This window comes from Orbicella franksi, chromosome 12, assembly GCF_964199315.1.
Source record: "Orbicella franksi chromosome 12, jaOrbFran1.1, whole genome shotgun sequence".
NCBI lineage: Eukaryota > Metazoa > Cnidaria > Anthozoa > Scleractinia > Merulinidae > Orbicella > Orbicella franksi.
In genome coordinates, this window is record NC_138156.1 from 3832486 (window position 1) to 3851028 (window position 18543).

Below are 18543 nucleotides of genomic sequence, written 5' to 3' on the forward strand. Positions count from 1 at the left end.
CACGCTCGCGGCCAAGTCGGGCTGTCTGATCGCGTCTTCCATCAGCACCAGGAACTCGCTTTGGGCTTCTTTCGCCCGGCCACCAGAACCGAGAATACTGCTGCGGACGTTGACTTGCGCGCCCAGGATGCAGTAAACGAAAGCCTCAATTGACTGATTGATTCTCGACAACCCCACCCGCGTCAATCCATTCGCGGTGTTGGGTGCAAACCAGTCGAACTGCCGATCTCCAAAAAGATCAGGCCGTATAAACGCAATAAGGTTCCTCTTAATCAGTTTTCCACCATCGTCGCTAAACTTGTTCCACCCAGGATACTTATAATCTGTTTTTGTTGGCGATTCCCCCCAAGGCTTAACATACAACACCCCCAAACCACTATTTGCACCCGAAGTAAACCTAAAGTCGCTTGAGGGGTCTATGCCGAACTCGCCGCATATCCTTTTGTACGAAGCAACGTCATAATGATTATTCATTTGGTCGAACGTCGGGTCTCCGGGCAAAGCGCTTATGCTCTGAACACCTCCTAGCTGGTACAAAATGCGCCTGACCGTGAAATACACGTGGAAGATATAGAAAGCTCTTATCTGCGGGGGAAGATTCATCCCGCTGTCAAAAATTTCGCGAGAAACTCCGCACCCCTGTGTCGCGCAGAAAACCGCGAAGTTGAGCTGTTGCGGCCAATATTTCATGTCTGGCCCTCCTAACCAGTGTTTTGATTCGGTTCCAGAAGTGTGCCTGAGTTTGGTTTTTTGGAATATTTCTCGGAATTTTGTCGTGAAATATTGGTCAGGCGTGACGTAGATTTGGATTGCGTCGTTGAATATTTTCTTCAAGCTTGGCGCTTTTCCGTCGAAAGGTACCGCAGGGATGGGCAAAGAAATTTTTGAACCAAACGGCGCCAATTGATAAGGAAAACCCCCGCTGTCTCCCAAACCAAGCGCTTCTTTCATTTCGGCGCTCCAATATTTTCTGTCTGAGCTGAAGACGCTTTGAAGCGAGCCTTCGCTTTCTTTGAAAAACACCTCTGCGGTTACGTTTTTTTTCTCGTCGATCATTGCTTGTGAAATGAACCTGCTTTTGTCCGCTTTTGGAAAGCGGTTTGTCCACGCCTTTTTCTTCGCAGCATCTTCTTTTTTCAAAAACTTGGGATCTTGATCGATATCGTCCCACCAATTCGGCATTGTATTTGAACACAATTTTATTTGTTGAATATAAAAATGGTTGTTCTCACTATTGTCGCACAACGGAACGGCGAGACTATCTATTTTGAAGAGCCGATACCGAAAGTACATTTCATGAAACTCATATCTTGTAGTTTGTACAACAGCTGGGACACTTTGAAAAGGGAAGGTTCGGCCACCTTGGGGGTTAAAGACAAAGATAAAGCTGTATCAGTCGGTAAAATAAAGCCTGGGCATTATAGTTTAGAAAGATTGGCAAAAGAAATAAACGATCTGTTCGAAAAATATCAATATAAAGATTTGAAAACAGCAATAAACCAACCTCTTGGCCGGCTTGTAATCAGAAATTTTGGGTCTGGGGCAAAACCTATTGAATTTGATCGCGATTTAGCCAATATACTTGGTATTGGGCGAAAGTTTTTGCCTTATAGCTTTGCGTTCGTAAAAAGGCTTGGATCTCCAACGACATATTTCATTCATTGCGACTTGATCGACACAGACCGGAATCTGTTCAATGGCAAAAAGGTCAGATGTTTTTGCCTTGTTTGATGAGAAAGGGAAGCCTTATGAAAAGGTGAGCTACTATGGTTCTCCGCAACAGGTTTTGCGGGACTGTTCTACAGACGAGTTTATAAAAAGCATCACAATAAGCGTCAAAGATGAAAACGGCGAACTCTTTGATTTCAAGGGGTTGCCACTTCTTTTTGAATTAGAGTTAAATTAAATTTCTATATATACGCAATGTCTTCAGCAAATCTGTTACCTCCAAGCGCGCCGCCTGCCGAGAATGAAAGAAGAATCTATCCAAGCCTTCCCGAAACGACAAATGCCGAGAATTTCCGGCTAACTGAGATAAGTAAAATTGAAAAAGAAATATCTGCTTAGGTTGAGCATTACAGGCTTGTGTTGAAAAAATATAAAAAAGCCCGGAAAGCGCTTCACTATTCCGTGGTTGGCCTTGGCGCCGTCACGGCAGTTCTGTCTTCTGGGGCTGTTGCAACATCAATCATTGGTGTTGGAATTGTTATCGGCGCGCCTGTTGCCGGGATAGCAGCTTTATCTGGCGCAGTTTCCACTGGCCTGTCCGTTGTCAACAAGAAGCTTGAACGCAAAGTTAATAAGCACTCGAGAATCCATTCTCTGGCTATTGCAAAACGCGACTTGATAAACTGCTCTGTCTCACAAGCTCTGAATGACAATCGGGTTTCTGACACGGAGTTTCAACTGATCACACGTGAAATGCAGAAATATCGCCAACTTAAAGAGACTTTACGCTCAAACTTTGCGCAAATACAAACAAATCCAATCCAGCCAGATATTGAAAAAATAAGAAACCAGGTTCGGGACCAGGTTCGGGAAGAATATAGAAAAAAACTTGCGGATTAAAGCACAAATTTGAACTAAATTTTGAGCGAAAAAACACAAAACTATCTCTAAGTCTTATTAAAAACAGGTGATTGTGATATTTGTCATGTCACAAAAATAGCATTGAACTTTCGAGAAGGTTACTCACTAGACGCAGTCAAGTGCGAAATAGGGAAAATCCCTTGATCAGCTGTTTCTTTTAATCGCTCTAGTGAAATCTCTTTGTTCTACCGCGTTTCGTGCCCAATTTTTCCTCGAAAAAAGGCGAAAAGTGTTATTTTTATTGACCAGGCCGAGAAGAAATACCGTATTCTAACAAACTGTGGACAAAAAATAGAAATGTGACTGTAAAATTCCTCTTGGCTTCAACATTCCTGATGGCTTTGAAAATTCCTGATGGCTTCAACTGAAGCCAAGAGGAATGCAACCAGCTTTAACTGAAGCCATCAGGAATTCGCAACGGGAAGCTGTAGTCTGAAGGCCTTAAACAACCGGAAGCGCGTCATGAAAGCAATCAGCAACTTCGCGTGTAATATCACGCGCGTGTCTCAGCCACTCACGCGTGAAATATTCATTCACAAGAAACGCAATCAAGTGAACACTGACAATCATGTTTTTATAATATGCAAACGAAGCCGTGGATTTTTAAATGTTAATTCGACCGGAGGTTATATCGTCGCCGCCTTTTTTCGCTAACGCTCCCTGCCAAAAAGGAACCACTCGTGCCAATTGTAACCGTTCCAGGAGCATATTTTCAAAAAATTCTTGTAATCGAGGTCGGCTTCTATGAGAATTTTTGGCTCCTTCGGCGGCCTTACCGAGGGATTATGAATAGTTCCCTCACTTTCGAAACAGGGGAAACAGCAACCCTCGAAATAACAGTTCAGATATTCAACTCAAATTACCATTCTCACAATTTGCTGCTTGAATTCGCAGAATGGCAGTTTTAAGATATTCTTGTGAACCTTGTCCCAACCCAAATCCGCTCGCTGGCAAAGCTTTATGGTGACAGAATATTTGTAAATTTTCTCGCGAAGCTCTGGAGGGACGTTTTGAATTGCCTCGGAAAGTTCGCAGCTCTCTTTCCGGCCCCGCATCAGCCACGCGCACTTGTTTGTTGCTCGAGACATCGCGGCTCGGGCGGTATAACAGCGGGCTCGTTTGTTTCCAATTGTGCCCCTCCCTCCCTTAGTAGTATATAGGGTAGTCGACAAATACTGTTTCAAAGAGGAAGAAGTATTTCCCGTTTTACAGTCCCCTGGTTCAACCGAACCGAGCTTGTGAGGTTCGGACTTAAAGCTGGGGGCTGAAAAACGAGGAAATACTTCTTCCTCTGCGAAACGGTATTTGTCGACTACCCTATATACTACTCCTTAAGCTAATTATAACGCTGTGACAGCAATGATTAATCCCTCGCACATTGTCTTCTCCAATATTTGACTCTATTATTCGAGTTGTTATAAAGTTAAGCTTTATAAAAGTTATATGTAGCTGACTCCTGGAGACCTGCAACAATAATCAACCCAATTGCAAAATGTATGCTGAGGTAGACTTAGCTTGTAACGTACTTATTGCCAGTGCCTTAGACAACACGTTTTCTTTATTTCCACTCCATTTCTTAATTAGCCACAGTGGTCTGGTCCAAATGTTTGCAGTGTCTTTTTTTTCACTCATTGTTAGTATTACTTTTTCGTTTTATTGTATAGACTTCAATTGAATCGCGTTTGTCCCGTATATTTTCTAAATTGACTACCCTCAGTCTATAATATTAGTGTTGAATGCTAAAGGGTGTCGGTTGTGACATCCATCAGATGTTCAGTCATCATTTAGCAAACTATTTCTTATTGGTAGTAACACCAAAATCTTAGATCTTAGATTTTTAAGAGCTGACGCTACTGTAATCATGGAATCAAAAAAGCCGCCCATATCATCGTAAAAACGTTTTTATCATTTTCGTGACACAATAAGTTACGATAGCAACAGTACTAGTATGACCTGTTAAAAGCATACTCTTTATTTTAACTTTGACTACTAATATGCTCAATAACTCAAAAACGAGCTCGGTGAACCCCTTTTTATTATTGCATTTTGATCAGCAGGATTAGATGCAAGCTTTGGCAAAGTTTAAAAAACTCTGTACGTAGGGTTAAGAGCCACCTTAAATTTTTGAAAATTTAAGGTGGTTTTGAACCCCGAGAACAGAATTTTTTAAACTTTGCTAAAGTTTGCGTCTAATTCTGCTCATCAAAATTCGACGATAGAAAATCGGAGTCTCGGAGCTTATTAAGAGGTGCCCTCTGTAATTTTCAACTATGGCCATTTGGACCAGAAAAAATCAAATTCCTCAAACTTTCTCAGATGAATGGTCTAGATAAGTGATTCACAAAAATATAACTTTCAGTTCAATTCGATTCGTATTTTAGCGCTGGGGCCACCATCTTGGTTTTGCCCCTCTGAGAGGGCTTTTAACGGCCATTTTAGGGCACATTTTTAACAATTTGCCATACAAAGAAAACGATCTAACTCCGGGTAAAAACCCTCTATTCGAGACAAGCAAATGTTTCTTGTTACATTGAGAGGCTGTTTTGGCAATTTGATCATCACCTGATTTTTCTACAGAATTTTAAATTTCTTCCCTTTCGGACTACTCATGAAGCGCCATAAAAAAGGCGAAGTTTAAAGGAAAATATCGCCAAAAGTACATCACTTGAGATCCCAAAACTACCCTCCACTTAAAGAGCAATGTCTCACCTGTGAAAACATGCAATAAAATTTTGGGGCAGTTAAAACTGTAAAATGTTAGAAGAAGAAGTTTAAGCTGTGTTTTTGTCAACAAAGACCGCTGCCCTAATTAGCATAATAACGTGAAAATAACGATGCACAGAGAAAACAATGATATATTCCACTTATCTCGCGACATGTCGACAACTGGATGTTCCACGATGCCTCATGTTATATTTCCAGTATGTTTCAGCCACATTTTCGGTGATTAGTGTACGAAATCACTCTCAGACATCGCCACGGTTAAGCAGATTTCAACTCTCCGAAGCCCGCTTCATAACATCTATAAATATTATTTGTCTTTCGCCTCATAAGCCGCCGTTTACAAGAAGTTTAACAATTTGCTGAGATCCTAACTGACCCAGAAGTCTGTTAGCAGCCTTTAAAATCTTCCTTTTAATCGAGGATTCTCATCAAGAACTCGTTTAAGCTCAGTTCTCTTTTGATCTGTTATGCACCCGCCATTATTCCACAGATTGCGTTACATTTGACAAATGCGCATTCCAACGGGTAGGGGTAGGGTGGGTAGGAAGTAAAAATGTAACCGGCATTAAAGCCATTTTACGCATTTCTGTGAAAAGAAAAGAAAAAAGAAAACGATAGACAGTATCAGGTCAAAAGATTATGATCTGTGTATCTTGATCAGCTTTATCAGTTCATCAGTGAGGCCCTATTAGGGGTTTTCGTGATACTGGATATTTGGGTAAAACGTTAATAGGATGCAAGAAATTTGGGGGAAATATTAATGAGGTAGAGCATGTTTAGATCAGATAAAACAGGATATTAATTGAGTAGGAAATCGTTGAGCTGGATTTAACAGGATACAAGATATTTAGGACAAAAATTAACAGGATATGGGATACACCGACCCCCCCCCCCCCCCCTTCCCCTCTCCCACTATGGGGCCTCAACAATGGTCAGCTATTTAGGATGAAATAAATGTATGTCAACTGCTATAAGCATTTATTCTGGACTCTTAGTACTTATATCACGGTGGAATATGAAAGTTTTGTATCAGATTTTAGGGGTTTTAAGGTTAGGTAACGTAGCTCCTTGTTAGTAATTTCGAAGCCCACACTTGTTACACTGAATAGATAGATAAAGACGGGGCTGGAGAAATAAACAGAGAATGAAATGTGTCCCGAATTCTGTACCGTTTAACACGAATTTCTTACATGGCAACCTTTGTGTCTGTAAAGAGATCGAGACACAACATTTCACACTATATTTGTAAACAACTATCCTAATCTCACTGACAGCCATTAGTTTTTGACGAGAATTTTCATTTATTACAAATAGAATACGGATAGAACTCCAATAAAAAGCCTCTTCCTTGTGTTTTTTTTGTTCAGCATTATACTTGTGTCTTTCGCTGGCCGAAATGCCATCAAATGGTGAGAAAGGCAACAGACTGACAAGCAGTGCGCAAGAAAAGTTTTTCCCGGGTCAGGAAACGGCCATAAAAGTCGAAGCAATTACTGTAGCACAAAAGATGAGGCACTCAAAAGATGAGGCCAGAATTAGGCGGTTCACCTGTGATGAGTTCCTGACTCCTTGCCACGTTTAATCCTTCCTTTCGAAAATGGCTTCAAAGCTTAGAAACAGACAGGAGAAGGTCCTCCAAGAAGACACAACAACCGCTGAGAATCAAGCTGCAGATATTTTTGACAAGTGTCAGTTAACTCATCCAATTGCTTATGACTCATTCAACTTGTGTGCCTTAAACGCATCTACAATGTCTTTAAAAAGCTAAGCGTCAACATTAGTGCTTCGCTTGATAGATGCGGGTATTTTAAAGCGCCCTGCATAGGGTTGAAAACTAGTCTTGTGCAGACATGCAGCTGTGCTCCATCACAGAACTGAACGACATTAGCGGCTGTGGGGTGCCTCAGGCTCATAACGAATGGTGCCTACAAAATACAAACGTGTTTCCGCCAGATTAAGAAAACGTGAAAAGGTAGATCTTAGCCAGGGTTATTAGAATCCACAAAGAAAACTGGGGGTAGTCATTAATTTTTCCGAGATAATTAGCTAATGCTGACGGTAGCATTTTTCTGAAAAAAAAGTAAAGATATTTCTTCACAGATTCTCCTAAGGTTCGCCTTTACATGCAGAAAAGTAAACATATTAAAAAACATCTTTAAACTACGTGGTAATTGGTAACATTAAACCACTTTTGATATGTATTTAATAACAGAATCGTCGCAACATCACTCCTCTGGCTTAACCAAAATACAGTCTACATAACTTTTCCTCGCAGCCAAAAACTAATGCATTGTCGAATAGGCTTGCCACTTCCAATTCATACCATAAAATGTACTGTAATCACCCCTTTGTTAAAAGTTAAATGAGTTGTTTCATCCTTTCGAAAACTTTGTCGGTGTCCGTTACTTTTTTTCTTGTTACTTTCCAAGTAAGTTAAGCATTGACGTCTCTCGCAGTTGTTTTGCGCGCGCATTATGCCATCTACAGTTGAAATTCAGTATGATTTTTTCTACGGATACGATAAAAGGTAGTTTTTCAGCTGGGAACCGCTCACAGTTAGTGCTTAGCGATATGCTGCTTTTCTGGTAATCCCGGTTTTAGTACAGGTTCGTAATTTTAGTGCGAAATTTGTTTCGGCCAAAACAGAATTTTTTTTTAAGTCGCACGCTTGGTAGGGTAGTTAATTACGTCACTAGTTCCAACCCAAGCGAGCGCCTGGCGTTTAAACCATGCCTAAAAAAGAAGGTACCGTCCTTAACTGCCCTTCAGTAATTTTCTGAACATTTTCTTTCCTGATGGAAAAGTGACACGGCTAAGAAAATGTAAGAAGTTTCAATAAAACGTCGCTTATCATTACTTCCTGTGCACTATTCGTCAGCCTGTTGTCTTTTGCAAAATTTGATGGCACTTCAGGCAGCGAAAGACACAACTGTCCCGCTTTATCTGATCTAAACATGCTCTACCGCATTAATTTTTCCCCTAAATTTCTTGCATCCTGTTAATTTTTTACCCAAATATCCAGTCTCCTGAAAACCCCTAATAGAGCCTCACTGATGAACTGATAAAGCTGATCAAGATACACAGATCATAATCTTTTGACTTGATACTGTCTATCGTTTTCTTTTTTTTCTATTTTTTTTTAAATACACGACCCCCCCCCCCCCCCCACCCTACCCTGCAAAAATAACCTAGAAAATACCTGCAAGCAGAAGCTCATGTTCAAATCATTCTGGGAAAGCCAGTAACTAGTTTAGCCACAGAAATGCGTAAAATGGCTTTAATGCCGGTTACATTTTTACTTCCTACCCACCCTACCCCTACCCGTTGGAATGCGCATTTGTCAAATGTAACGCAATCTGTGGAATAATGGCGGGTGCATAACAGATCAAAAGAGAACTGAGCTTAAACGAGTTCTTGATGAGAATCCTCGATTAAAAGGAAGATTTTAAAGGCTGCTAACAGACTTCTGGGTCAGTTAGGATCTCAGCAAATTGTTAAACTTCTTGTAAACGGCGGCTTATGAGGCGAAAGACAAATAATATTTATAGATGTTATGAAGCGGGCTTCGGAGAGTTGAAATCTGCTTAACCGTGGCGATGTCTGAGAGTGATTTCGTACACTAATCACCGAAAATGTGGCTGAAACATACTGGAAATATAACATGAGGCATCGTGGAACATCCAGTTGTCGACATGTCGCGAGATAAGTGGAATATATCATTGTTTTCTCTGTGCATCGTTATTTTCACGTTATTATGCTAATTAGGGCAGCGGTCTTTGTTGACAAAAACACAGCTTAAACTTCTTCTTCTAACATTTTACAGTTTTAACTGCCCCAAAATTTTATTGCATGTTTTCACAGGTGAGACATTGCTCTTTAAGTGGAGGGTAGTTTTGGGATCTCAAGTGATGTACTTTTGGCGATATTTTCCTTTAAACTTCGCCTTTTTTATGGCGCTTCATGAGTAGTCCGAAAGGGAAGAAATTTAAAATTCTGTAGAAAAATCAGGTGATGATCAAATTGCCAAAACAGCCTCTCAATGTAACAAGAAACATTTGCTTGTCTCGAATAGAGGGTTTTTACCCGGAGTTAGATCGTTTTCTTTGTATGGCAAATTGTTAAAAATGTGCCCTAAAATGGCCGCTAAAAGCCCTCTCAGAGGGGCAAAACCAAGATGGTGGCCCCAGCGCTAAAATACGAATCGAATTGAACTGAAAGTTATATTTTTGTGAATCACTTATCTAGACCATTCATCTGAGAAAGTTTGAGGAATTTGATTTTTTCTGGTCCAAATGGCCATAGTTGAAAATTACAGAGGGCACCTCTTAAATGCTTATTTCACTAGCTTCGTCCTCCAAACCAGCAATTCTAAATATTCGCAACAGGGTTTACTATGATGTGAAGTATATATGAAATAATTCATATATGAACTGCGGTTGTAGATGAAAGTGAAGAATGATCATCGCAGTAAATTTTCCAATTTAAGCAATTGGAAAGAAGAAGCCTGAAAAAAATCAGGGCTTCAACGGGATTCGAACCCGTGACCTCCCCGACACCGGTGCGATGCTCTACCAACTGAGCTATGAAGCCACACATTGGGAGCGAGGTCTCGCTCCCAATGTGTGGCTTCATAGCTCAGTTGGTAGAGCATCGCACCAGTGTCGCGGAGGTCACGGGTTCGAATCCCGTTGAAGCCCTGATTTTTTTCAGGCTTCTTCTTTCCAATTGCTTAAATTGGAAAATTTACAGCGATGATCATTCTTCACTTTCAGGGTTTACTATTTTATGTTAATGTTTAGATGGGAAATACTCCAAAACTTCACTCCTTGACATCGCTCTAAATACTGAGATGATGGAGTGCTCCTGGCATGGGAATATTCTGTTCTAAATGTATTACATGGCTTCCTGTATAAACCTGTAAACAAGCCTAACATGTGATTGGCTAATCAAAATCACACCATGATCACGAATGGATGGCGTGATCATTAAAGCAAAGCAGTCGTGTACGTATTCCAATTATTAATTAACATAATGTGGTTGCGTGACGACCGAAATAATGACGAGGGCCTCCCTTGAAAAGTTCACCTTTTTCTCCCTTGCTCCCGATTAATAAACTCCATTGTTCGGTGATTTTATTTTTCAATGTTACCTTCAATAGTAGAGATATCACTTTTTGCCCAAAAATTAATCCCAAAAATATATCCCTTGTTCCCTTGAGATGACCATGTCCCCTCGCTCCTCATCTGACTATTAGTCTTACGAGACTATTAGTCTTACGAGACTAATATTCTGAGGGGTATAAGAAGGAAAACTCTGAAGTTGTGCTTGACCAATATTTCTTTTGAGAGCAAGCGAAATTATCTTTGCCGGCCTGTCTAAATTGAATTCTCCTCGACTCATTTGCAGGAATATTTAAATAACAATTTCCATTCGAATTTGCATACATTTACCTCCTCTAAAGAAAACAGAGGGCAAATGTGCCGCCGGATACAGAGCTTGTCTGACAAGGAAACGGAAAACTGATGTCAAATTCTTTATTTAAGCTTTTTAAGGATATATTTACAGTCTGCAAACCGTTATATATCTGATCAAGCGAGTGAAACAAGCAGTCGCGTTTTTAATGACTTCACTAAAGTCCAGAGGAATAAATTAACAAGAAAATTATGAATCTTAGGAAAGCTTGATCTGTAGCAAATCCATGTTTTACCCTTCAGGAGTAAACAGGGTAGTTTCGAACGGTGTTTGATCAGATAAAAGTCGTTTCCCAGAAAAAGCGAAAAACACGAAGGTTATACAATGCCCAACAACACGTACGCGCCTGTGCATAACTTAAAATGATTGGCTATTATTACGCAACGTCCGCAACGCACGAAAGGAACAATAAAGTCTTTAAAAGACACATCTGAGAGCTTTAATTGTTTATATACAATACAGTTTCATTTATTTTACTTGAATCGCAAGGCCGTTGCTACAAGCTTGGTGGCTTTGAGCTGAGACTGCTGAGCGATTTTTTTCCAACATTTTTGCAAGGTTAGCAAATATAGGTTCAGTTTCAAATTTTTAACTTTTGGGCTGGGGAAGTTGAACAAATGATCATGATTTACATTTTCGCTGTTCTTTTCGACGAAGTTGAGGCTTGAGTAGTGTATCAGTGGGATGATAGTATTATAGTGTAGCTTCAGTGTAGTCCCTGAAGAAGGTTAGTCCTCACTAACCCAAATATTAGACCCCGGGTATTAGACATTGAATTTACCCTTTCCAGCCGTCCTGTCAGCCTTTCGATTGGTTTTATGCTTTATTTTACATTACTAATCGTGATCTAAACCAAGATCCGGCTTCACTCCGCTGCTCTTTCTACAAGTGGTCCTTGTATAACAGTTTACCCGAGTGATGAGGTGCACGTTTTTCAAAGTGTAATGACATCATGCGAAATTATTTTCATAGCAAAATATTTTAAAAATTTCTGACTTCGAGTTACCTATCTCGAGCCGATATGACTTCTTGGTCGCATATAGCATATTAATAAACTGCTATGGAATTAAATCATACGATCAGGGTCACGGATTTATAAGAACATAAGACCAGCATTTTTGCAAGGTCGGCAAATGTTCGTTCAGATCTTATGGAAATTCAAATCTCTGATTTCGGGGCCGGGAAAATTGAACGAATGATCTAAATTTTCGCTTTTCTTTTTGACCAAGTTGAGGCTTTACTGGTGTATCGATGGGATGATAGTATTATAGTGAATGATGATGTGCACGTTTTTCACAGCGTAATGACATCGCGTGAGATTATTTTCATTATTTTCTATTTTCATTATTTTCATAAATCATAAGATCATGGTTTTCAGGTCGACCAAGCGAGTAGAAATTAGAAATTCTACTCAGACTTGACAAGGAACTTCTGTTACGCAGCGCGTACTGTTATTCCCGGCAGAGTCAATCGAACCCAACCGAACTGTATTTCAATCGAACTCAATCGAACTAAATCGAACTCATTCGATTGAGTTCGGCAATCGAACCAAATCGAACTCACACCAAAAAAGTTGGACAATCGAACTAAATCAAATTTTCGATTTTGAAGTCTTGATTTTACGTAAAACTGGTGTTGAAACTCCGACAATAACAAGCTTTTCGAGGCTAGAGTTACTTCAGTATAACTCGTAGTTTTCGTGTTTTCGAGACCACATAACATAATCTTTGTTCAAGCGAATTTACTCACCGAACACAATCGAACGCAATCCATTGGACTGCGTTCGATTGAGTTCGGCTGCCGAACCCAAGCGAACCCAATCTAATGGATTGAGTTCGGTCCTGTTCGATTTCTTCGATTGAGTTCGATTGCTCCGAAAGTCGAACTCACACAAAGTTCGGTGTTCGATTTGGTTCGATTGCAGAACTCAATCCACAGATTGACTTCGATTGGGTTCGACTGAGTTCGATTTCCGAACGTTCGATTGACTATGCCGGGTGTTATTAGAAACCAAGTCGTAGGGTTTTTCTTTTGGAATCGAAAGAATTGTTGTGCGACGAAGTATGTGGTTTCCCCACGGTACTACGCGTACAGCGAAACATGCTGGCCGGGTAATATCAGTAAAGACTTTGAAGCTCGACTGGTTCATAGCTCTCGGCGCTTTAAAACACCGATTTCTGTAGCAAGAAGCGCCTGGATGTGTTGTTGGTCCATCGCAGGTCAATTCCCAGCATTCTCTCAGGTTGCCCCAACAGTTCAGCGGTATCTATTTTTACTCTCGATTAGAGAGTATAAATGTTAGACTCAATTGTCTTGCCCAAGAACACAACAAAATGAACCCAACAAGGTTTCGAAGCCGAACCGCTCCGGAATCCAAATCCCAATTTTTATATCTCAATGCGTTCGGCTATCTAGTAATTAGAGTTGTGATAAAAGATAGGGAAATCAGATTTGCAATAAAGTAGGTTAATTTCTTATATTTCATTCATTTTATCAGTAGGTAATTAGATAATTAGATAATTAGATACATGACCCCTCAAGCATGTAGTGCTTAAAGGATAATCGTGTTTTAAGTAAAGGATTTTACTTTACTTTACCTGACATTTTTTTTTTTTTTTCAAAACTTCTTTTTTCTCCATAACTCTGTCCAATTGACCTATCTAAGTCTCTAACGAGGAAAATTTGGGCCGATAAAGGATCTTATGTATTTTAGGTTAAGAGGCAAAATTGCCGCGCAAAGATTAAGTGATGATATATTACATTCCTAGCTGATATCGTATTCGTGCTTGTTACTGCACTTACTAAAGATAGTTTATTAACTTCGTGGTTAGAAGTTTATCACATTTCTCGTTAGTCAATTGCATTGGTGGTATTACACTTAACAATTAGATTATGAGCTCGAAATTTCTATGGGTGATTGTTGATGAGGCCGAAGGCCGAATCAACTATCACGTCATAGAAATCGACAGCGAATAATCTAATTGTTTTTGTAGAATCATTACTGAAATTCCTTCAAGTAAGGATACTCCAATCATTTCTCAATGCAGTATTAAACTTCATCCTTTAGCAAAGAACCGCGGATTGAATTGTTATTTGAAACTTGTATTTGTGCACCTGCGCTGACTGGTTTATTGAAAAATTGTGAGGTTTTAAAGTCCCACAACGGTCAGTTTCCTTTTTTACGGTTCTTGCGAGTTAAATTATCCAGTGATATTTCTAAATCTTCTTCGAAACCTTAGAGAAACTAGAAAACGTTCACACTGTGCGGAAGACCTCTTTGTCCACTGCACTCAAATGGCTTATATTATACGAGTAGCTCAGCCAATCAGATTTCAACATTTGCATTAGTATACTAGTAGAATTCTACTAATTGTGGCATGCATGGGTGACACAAGTGCCTTTTGGGTAGGAAGGCTTTAGTTGTACAAGTTCAGTCTGTTTTTTCTGTGTGACAACGAGAGTAGTGTAACACGAAAGATCCGTTTTTACCACATTTCAAACTCCGAGAAGATAGTTGAAATCATGACGCCGAACAGAGTATTTGTCAAAATTTTGGAGGTTGTCGGAAATGTGCTAATGAGGCCATGAGGGAGACTACAGTCTTCCTGACTGTAATTATGCACCCTATTAAAAAAAGTGTAATTTCGAAGCACTTCCTTAAGCGTTTTTATCTTGTACATAAGCTCACATAGGATCTCTCATACTCATTAAGTTTTTGTCATTTTCCTGTAAATATTCAGATTTTAAAAGTACCGTATGTCAATTAGTGTTGCTATTTTACTACTGCCCCCAATTAGTCTATCTAGGCTAAACACATAGACCCTTAAATAAAGGTTTTACTTTACTTACTTTAATTTTACTTGATATATGTTCCCAGTTGAAACGGCGAAAACGGGAAAATAAAATCGTAAAAATCTTTGCTGATTAAGCCGACATCCAAACATTTAAACTGGCTGAATCAGTAATAATCTTGAGAAATGTTTTTGCTAGTTTCTCTATTTTCCTCAAGTGAGCTATTTTATCTGGAACTGTATTAGTCTTATTGTTCTTGCGGTCTCTTTATTTCTTTAAGAGTATTGAACTTCAAGCTACTTGATCTTTGATTCCATTATTTCACATCGTGATCCAATTAAAGCCCAATATGAGTTGTTGAACAATTACGTATCTCAAAAGTAATGGCTGAACATAGACTTTTAATGTAATCTTTATCTTTTTAAATAGGTGGAGAGTTCACCATGAAGAGATACTTCTGCCCACGAAGGATCTCACCGAATATCTACTCCTTTCGAAAAATTCTCAACCTGTTTATCCTACTGAACATCATAACAGTGGTATCGATCATCTACTACTTGATTAGCACGCAAACCTTCGCTCGATATACAGGCCGTCATCCATTTAATCCAATCATGAAATGCAGAAACCTCACCAACCTACAAATGGATCAACTTCTTAGCCTGTCTTACAAAGTTCATCAGGTTTTGGACGAGCTGAGAGTAGAGCATTGGCTTATGTACGGCTCACTCCTGGGAGCCCTTCGTGGCCACGCTCCTCTTGCCTGGGACGACGACGTCGACATCGGTTTGGACGGAGATGGCACATTAAAGACGCTCAGCAAAACTGCATTCATTGAAAAACTTAAATCTGTTAGCGCCAAACAAATAGATGATTTTAGGTCCCGAGATGGCCTAATTAAGATTCACGATGGAAACTCTGAGTTTTCCGTCGATCTGGTGGTTTTTAACAGATCAGGAAAATGGATGAAGAGACTTGGCTGGGCAACATGGCTGTTATATTTTCAGTACAATAATTTTCACACATTTCCAGCTAAGCTTATTGAACAACCACTACCTAAGATTCAATTTGGCTTTTTTAGCATTTCAGCGCCCAGGGGTGGAAAAGAGATTTTGAAGTACATCTATCCTACTGACTGGTGGAAAGTTGTAAAGCCTCCGGGGTGTTAATAAATGAGATGTCGGCTTATTTGTTTGAGTCTGGCAACGCACAAACACACTCAAAGTGATCTACTGACGATCTGGAGCTAGTATCTAAGCAAGTGACATCTCGCAGTTTTCCAAATCCTTTCAAGATCCTTTATGAGATGCCAAAAATCGTCGCTTCCTTGTCTTCTCGCCCGGGAGGACACTCTGTTTGTAGTTTTCTGTTATGTTGTTGATGTTTCGGATAAAGTTTTCCCTTATTGCTGTCGATCTTACAGATTTTTTTTCTCCTTTTTCGAGAATTGTTTGCTTTCTAAGCCTTCTTTTTCCCGAACTTTGAGACTTTTAAGACCGAGGCAGTTTGCCTAAATGGTTTGTTAGTGGGGAGCAATTCCATCACTCGGTTTTCCAGCGGCCAATATCGACATAACAATATGCCAATCTTTGGCTTACACAGAATACATATTGCCTGGTTTTCTTGAAATTTAATTGATTCAGGATGTAGAAGGCGACCTCGTTTGAGACGACAAATGCCTTTAGTAATTTGCAGATCAGTCAGCTCTCGTGGTTCTAAGTGCAAGTTGCTTTTTAGTAGAATCACATTTCACGCTCTTGTGTTTTCGCGTGTCCTCCGGGTCTCAAAAGACATGCATTGGAGTTATTTCGTCCAGCGCACTACAAAAGGAATCTATCAAAACTTTTAGTGATAGGCAGGGCTGTCATTAAGTTTTGAAGCAGCCGTTGCATGTAAGTTATCACCCGTAGCGGTGAAATTCGTGGCCGACGGCCACGTTCCGAAGGCCCGAAAGGGCCTGAGCATCAAGGGGGGTCTGGGGGCATGCCCCCGCAGAAATTTTTTGAACATGAAACCCCTGGAAATGCATTTTCCTGCTTTCTAGGGCATGAAAATGGCAACTGTCCTAATCAAAAACGCTGATAAAACAGAGTGATAATATGTTATAGTACATCATCAGCAAATAGTGAAATAACATCTTTTTCGCACTAACCTATGCAAGTGGTCCTTATTTTAGTAATGTTTGTTTTTCACAGTGCATAATTTCAAATTCATGCATCTTAATTTACAGAGATCAAATGAATAAAGTTATAAAATATCTCCAACAGAATTGAGTGTTCCCTGTTTAACAAAAAAAAAATGACAGTCCATAATCAGCAATATGGTTTGATGTTTGCTAACAGTTATAATAATTCGTTATTATGGTCAAATACAAAAAACGGGGGTGAAACCGGAAATAAAAATTATAATAACATCTGTACATTACCGAGCTATCTTACCGTTAGAGGAGCTCAAATAAGCTGGATCAGACAATGAACAGCTCTTTTCGTTACAGTGGTAATAGGAATGAAATGCTTTACCATTTCTAGACTCGGGAAATTTTTCTTCCACTCTTTGTAGCATAATACTCGGTTCTACAGGTTGCCCACGTGCTGCTGAAGTACTTGCAGTACTTGAAGCTGTGATCGCTGGTATTTGTCGACCGCCTCGACCGGCTGTTTTGCGAGCTTCCTCATTTCCATCGGTCCGTTGGGATTTAGAAAAAAAAAAATCTGTCGATCCCAGGCTGTTTTGACGTGGGTTCTTTTCTCTTATTCATATTAAAACAACTTTCTCTACACACGCGCGGAACCAAACACGATCCATCAGCCTGGCCAACACTCTACATCGGTCGGCGGAATTTCTCAAAAGGTAGGAGCAGCGCATGGCGTAATAAGTTTTGCTGCTTCAAATGGCGTCTAAATGTAATTCAGGGCGATTAAGCAAACTGAAAGTTCATTTCCAGAGTAAAATATAAATAGTAGAACCAAGGAGGCAAGACACCATGAAACAGTTATGCTTATTTCAACAGGTAAATGTTTAAAAATAAATTAGGTAAGTGTAGCATGTTCGTACCATCAATCGACATCTTCACCCGTAACATCGAGTGAACTCAGCCGTAACAGGTGTTACGGGTTACGGCCCTTAATGACAGCCCTGATAGGCAAGTGTGGAATTTCCGTCAGGTAAGTTTGGCAGATCTGATCAGAATTAGTGCAATAGGACCATGATTGAAGGGCAATATCGGCTGAAATATGAGACACTGGCGCTGTTATTCAGCCCCGCTAGAAGACTCTATTCAACTTTCTTGTTAAGAGAGTTGAACCCAGTCAGGAAAAGGTAGACAACTGAAATATGAGTATAATATTCAAAGTTAATGTACTGGGATATGGCAAGTTTTCGCCTTGGAAACTTGCCGTTTTGGATACTGATTCTGCTCGTAAATTGGCGGCGCATTCTAACGGTGGGCAACGCTCAAACAAAGCTATGGCGTTTTCTGCTCACAATTCTGTTCAGGCAAGCAAATTCTGCTCTAGAATCTCTGCTCGAGATAAGTGACCGATCAGCTCAGCTACATCTTGTATCGATAAATTGTAGCAAACTCCGCATAGAAAAACACCCGTTCTCGTTCGCAGTGAGTCGACCAACTGTAAGCAAATCTTACGTTGTACGGTACCGCTTGGCAGATATAGCGATCTCTTTTGATTGAATAAACTCGCAATGAAAAGCAGCAGTTGAGAACGATACTCAGCAATTGCAATTAGTTTTGAAGTGTGTGTCTATTTTCAAATTTCCAACCATTACCTTCTCGGTCGCTAACTGTTTCGAATCCTGTCCGAATACCCCTCAATTTCGGCTCAAAAATGCGCAATTCTGTGGCCGCAATTCTGGCTGACGACGGTAACGAATAACGCTCGAGTTTCTAGCCACAGGTCTATAACTAGCAGAATACAGTTCCACTCTCTGACTAAGCGGAACCGGAAACTA

At 40.1% G+C, this 18543-nt stretch overlaps 1 protein-coding gene and 1 non-coding gene across 2 annotated transcripts; both read left to right on the forward strand.

Moving 5' to 3' along the window:
- Window positions 1-9937: 9937 nt before the first annotated feature.
- On the forward strand, window positions 9938-10010 carry Trnat-agu (transfer RNA threonine (anticodon AGU)). The gene has a single exon. It is a non-coding gene; the product is annotated as a tRNA-Thr (tRNA).
- Window positions 10011-15010: 5000 nt separating this feature from the next.
- Window positions 15011-17716, forward strand: LOC145463197 (uncharacterized). The gene has a single exon (XM_081446931.1). The coding sequence runs from the start codon at window positions 15021-15023 to the stop codon at window positions 15744-15746; it is 726 nt and encodes a 241-aa protein (XP_081303057.1). The 5' UTR covers window positions 15011-15020; the 3' UTR covers window positions 15747-17716.
- The last annotated feature ends 827 nt before the right edge of the window (window positions 17717-18543 follow it).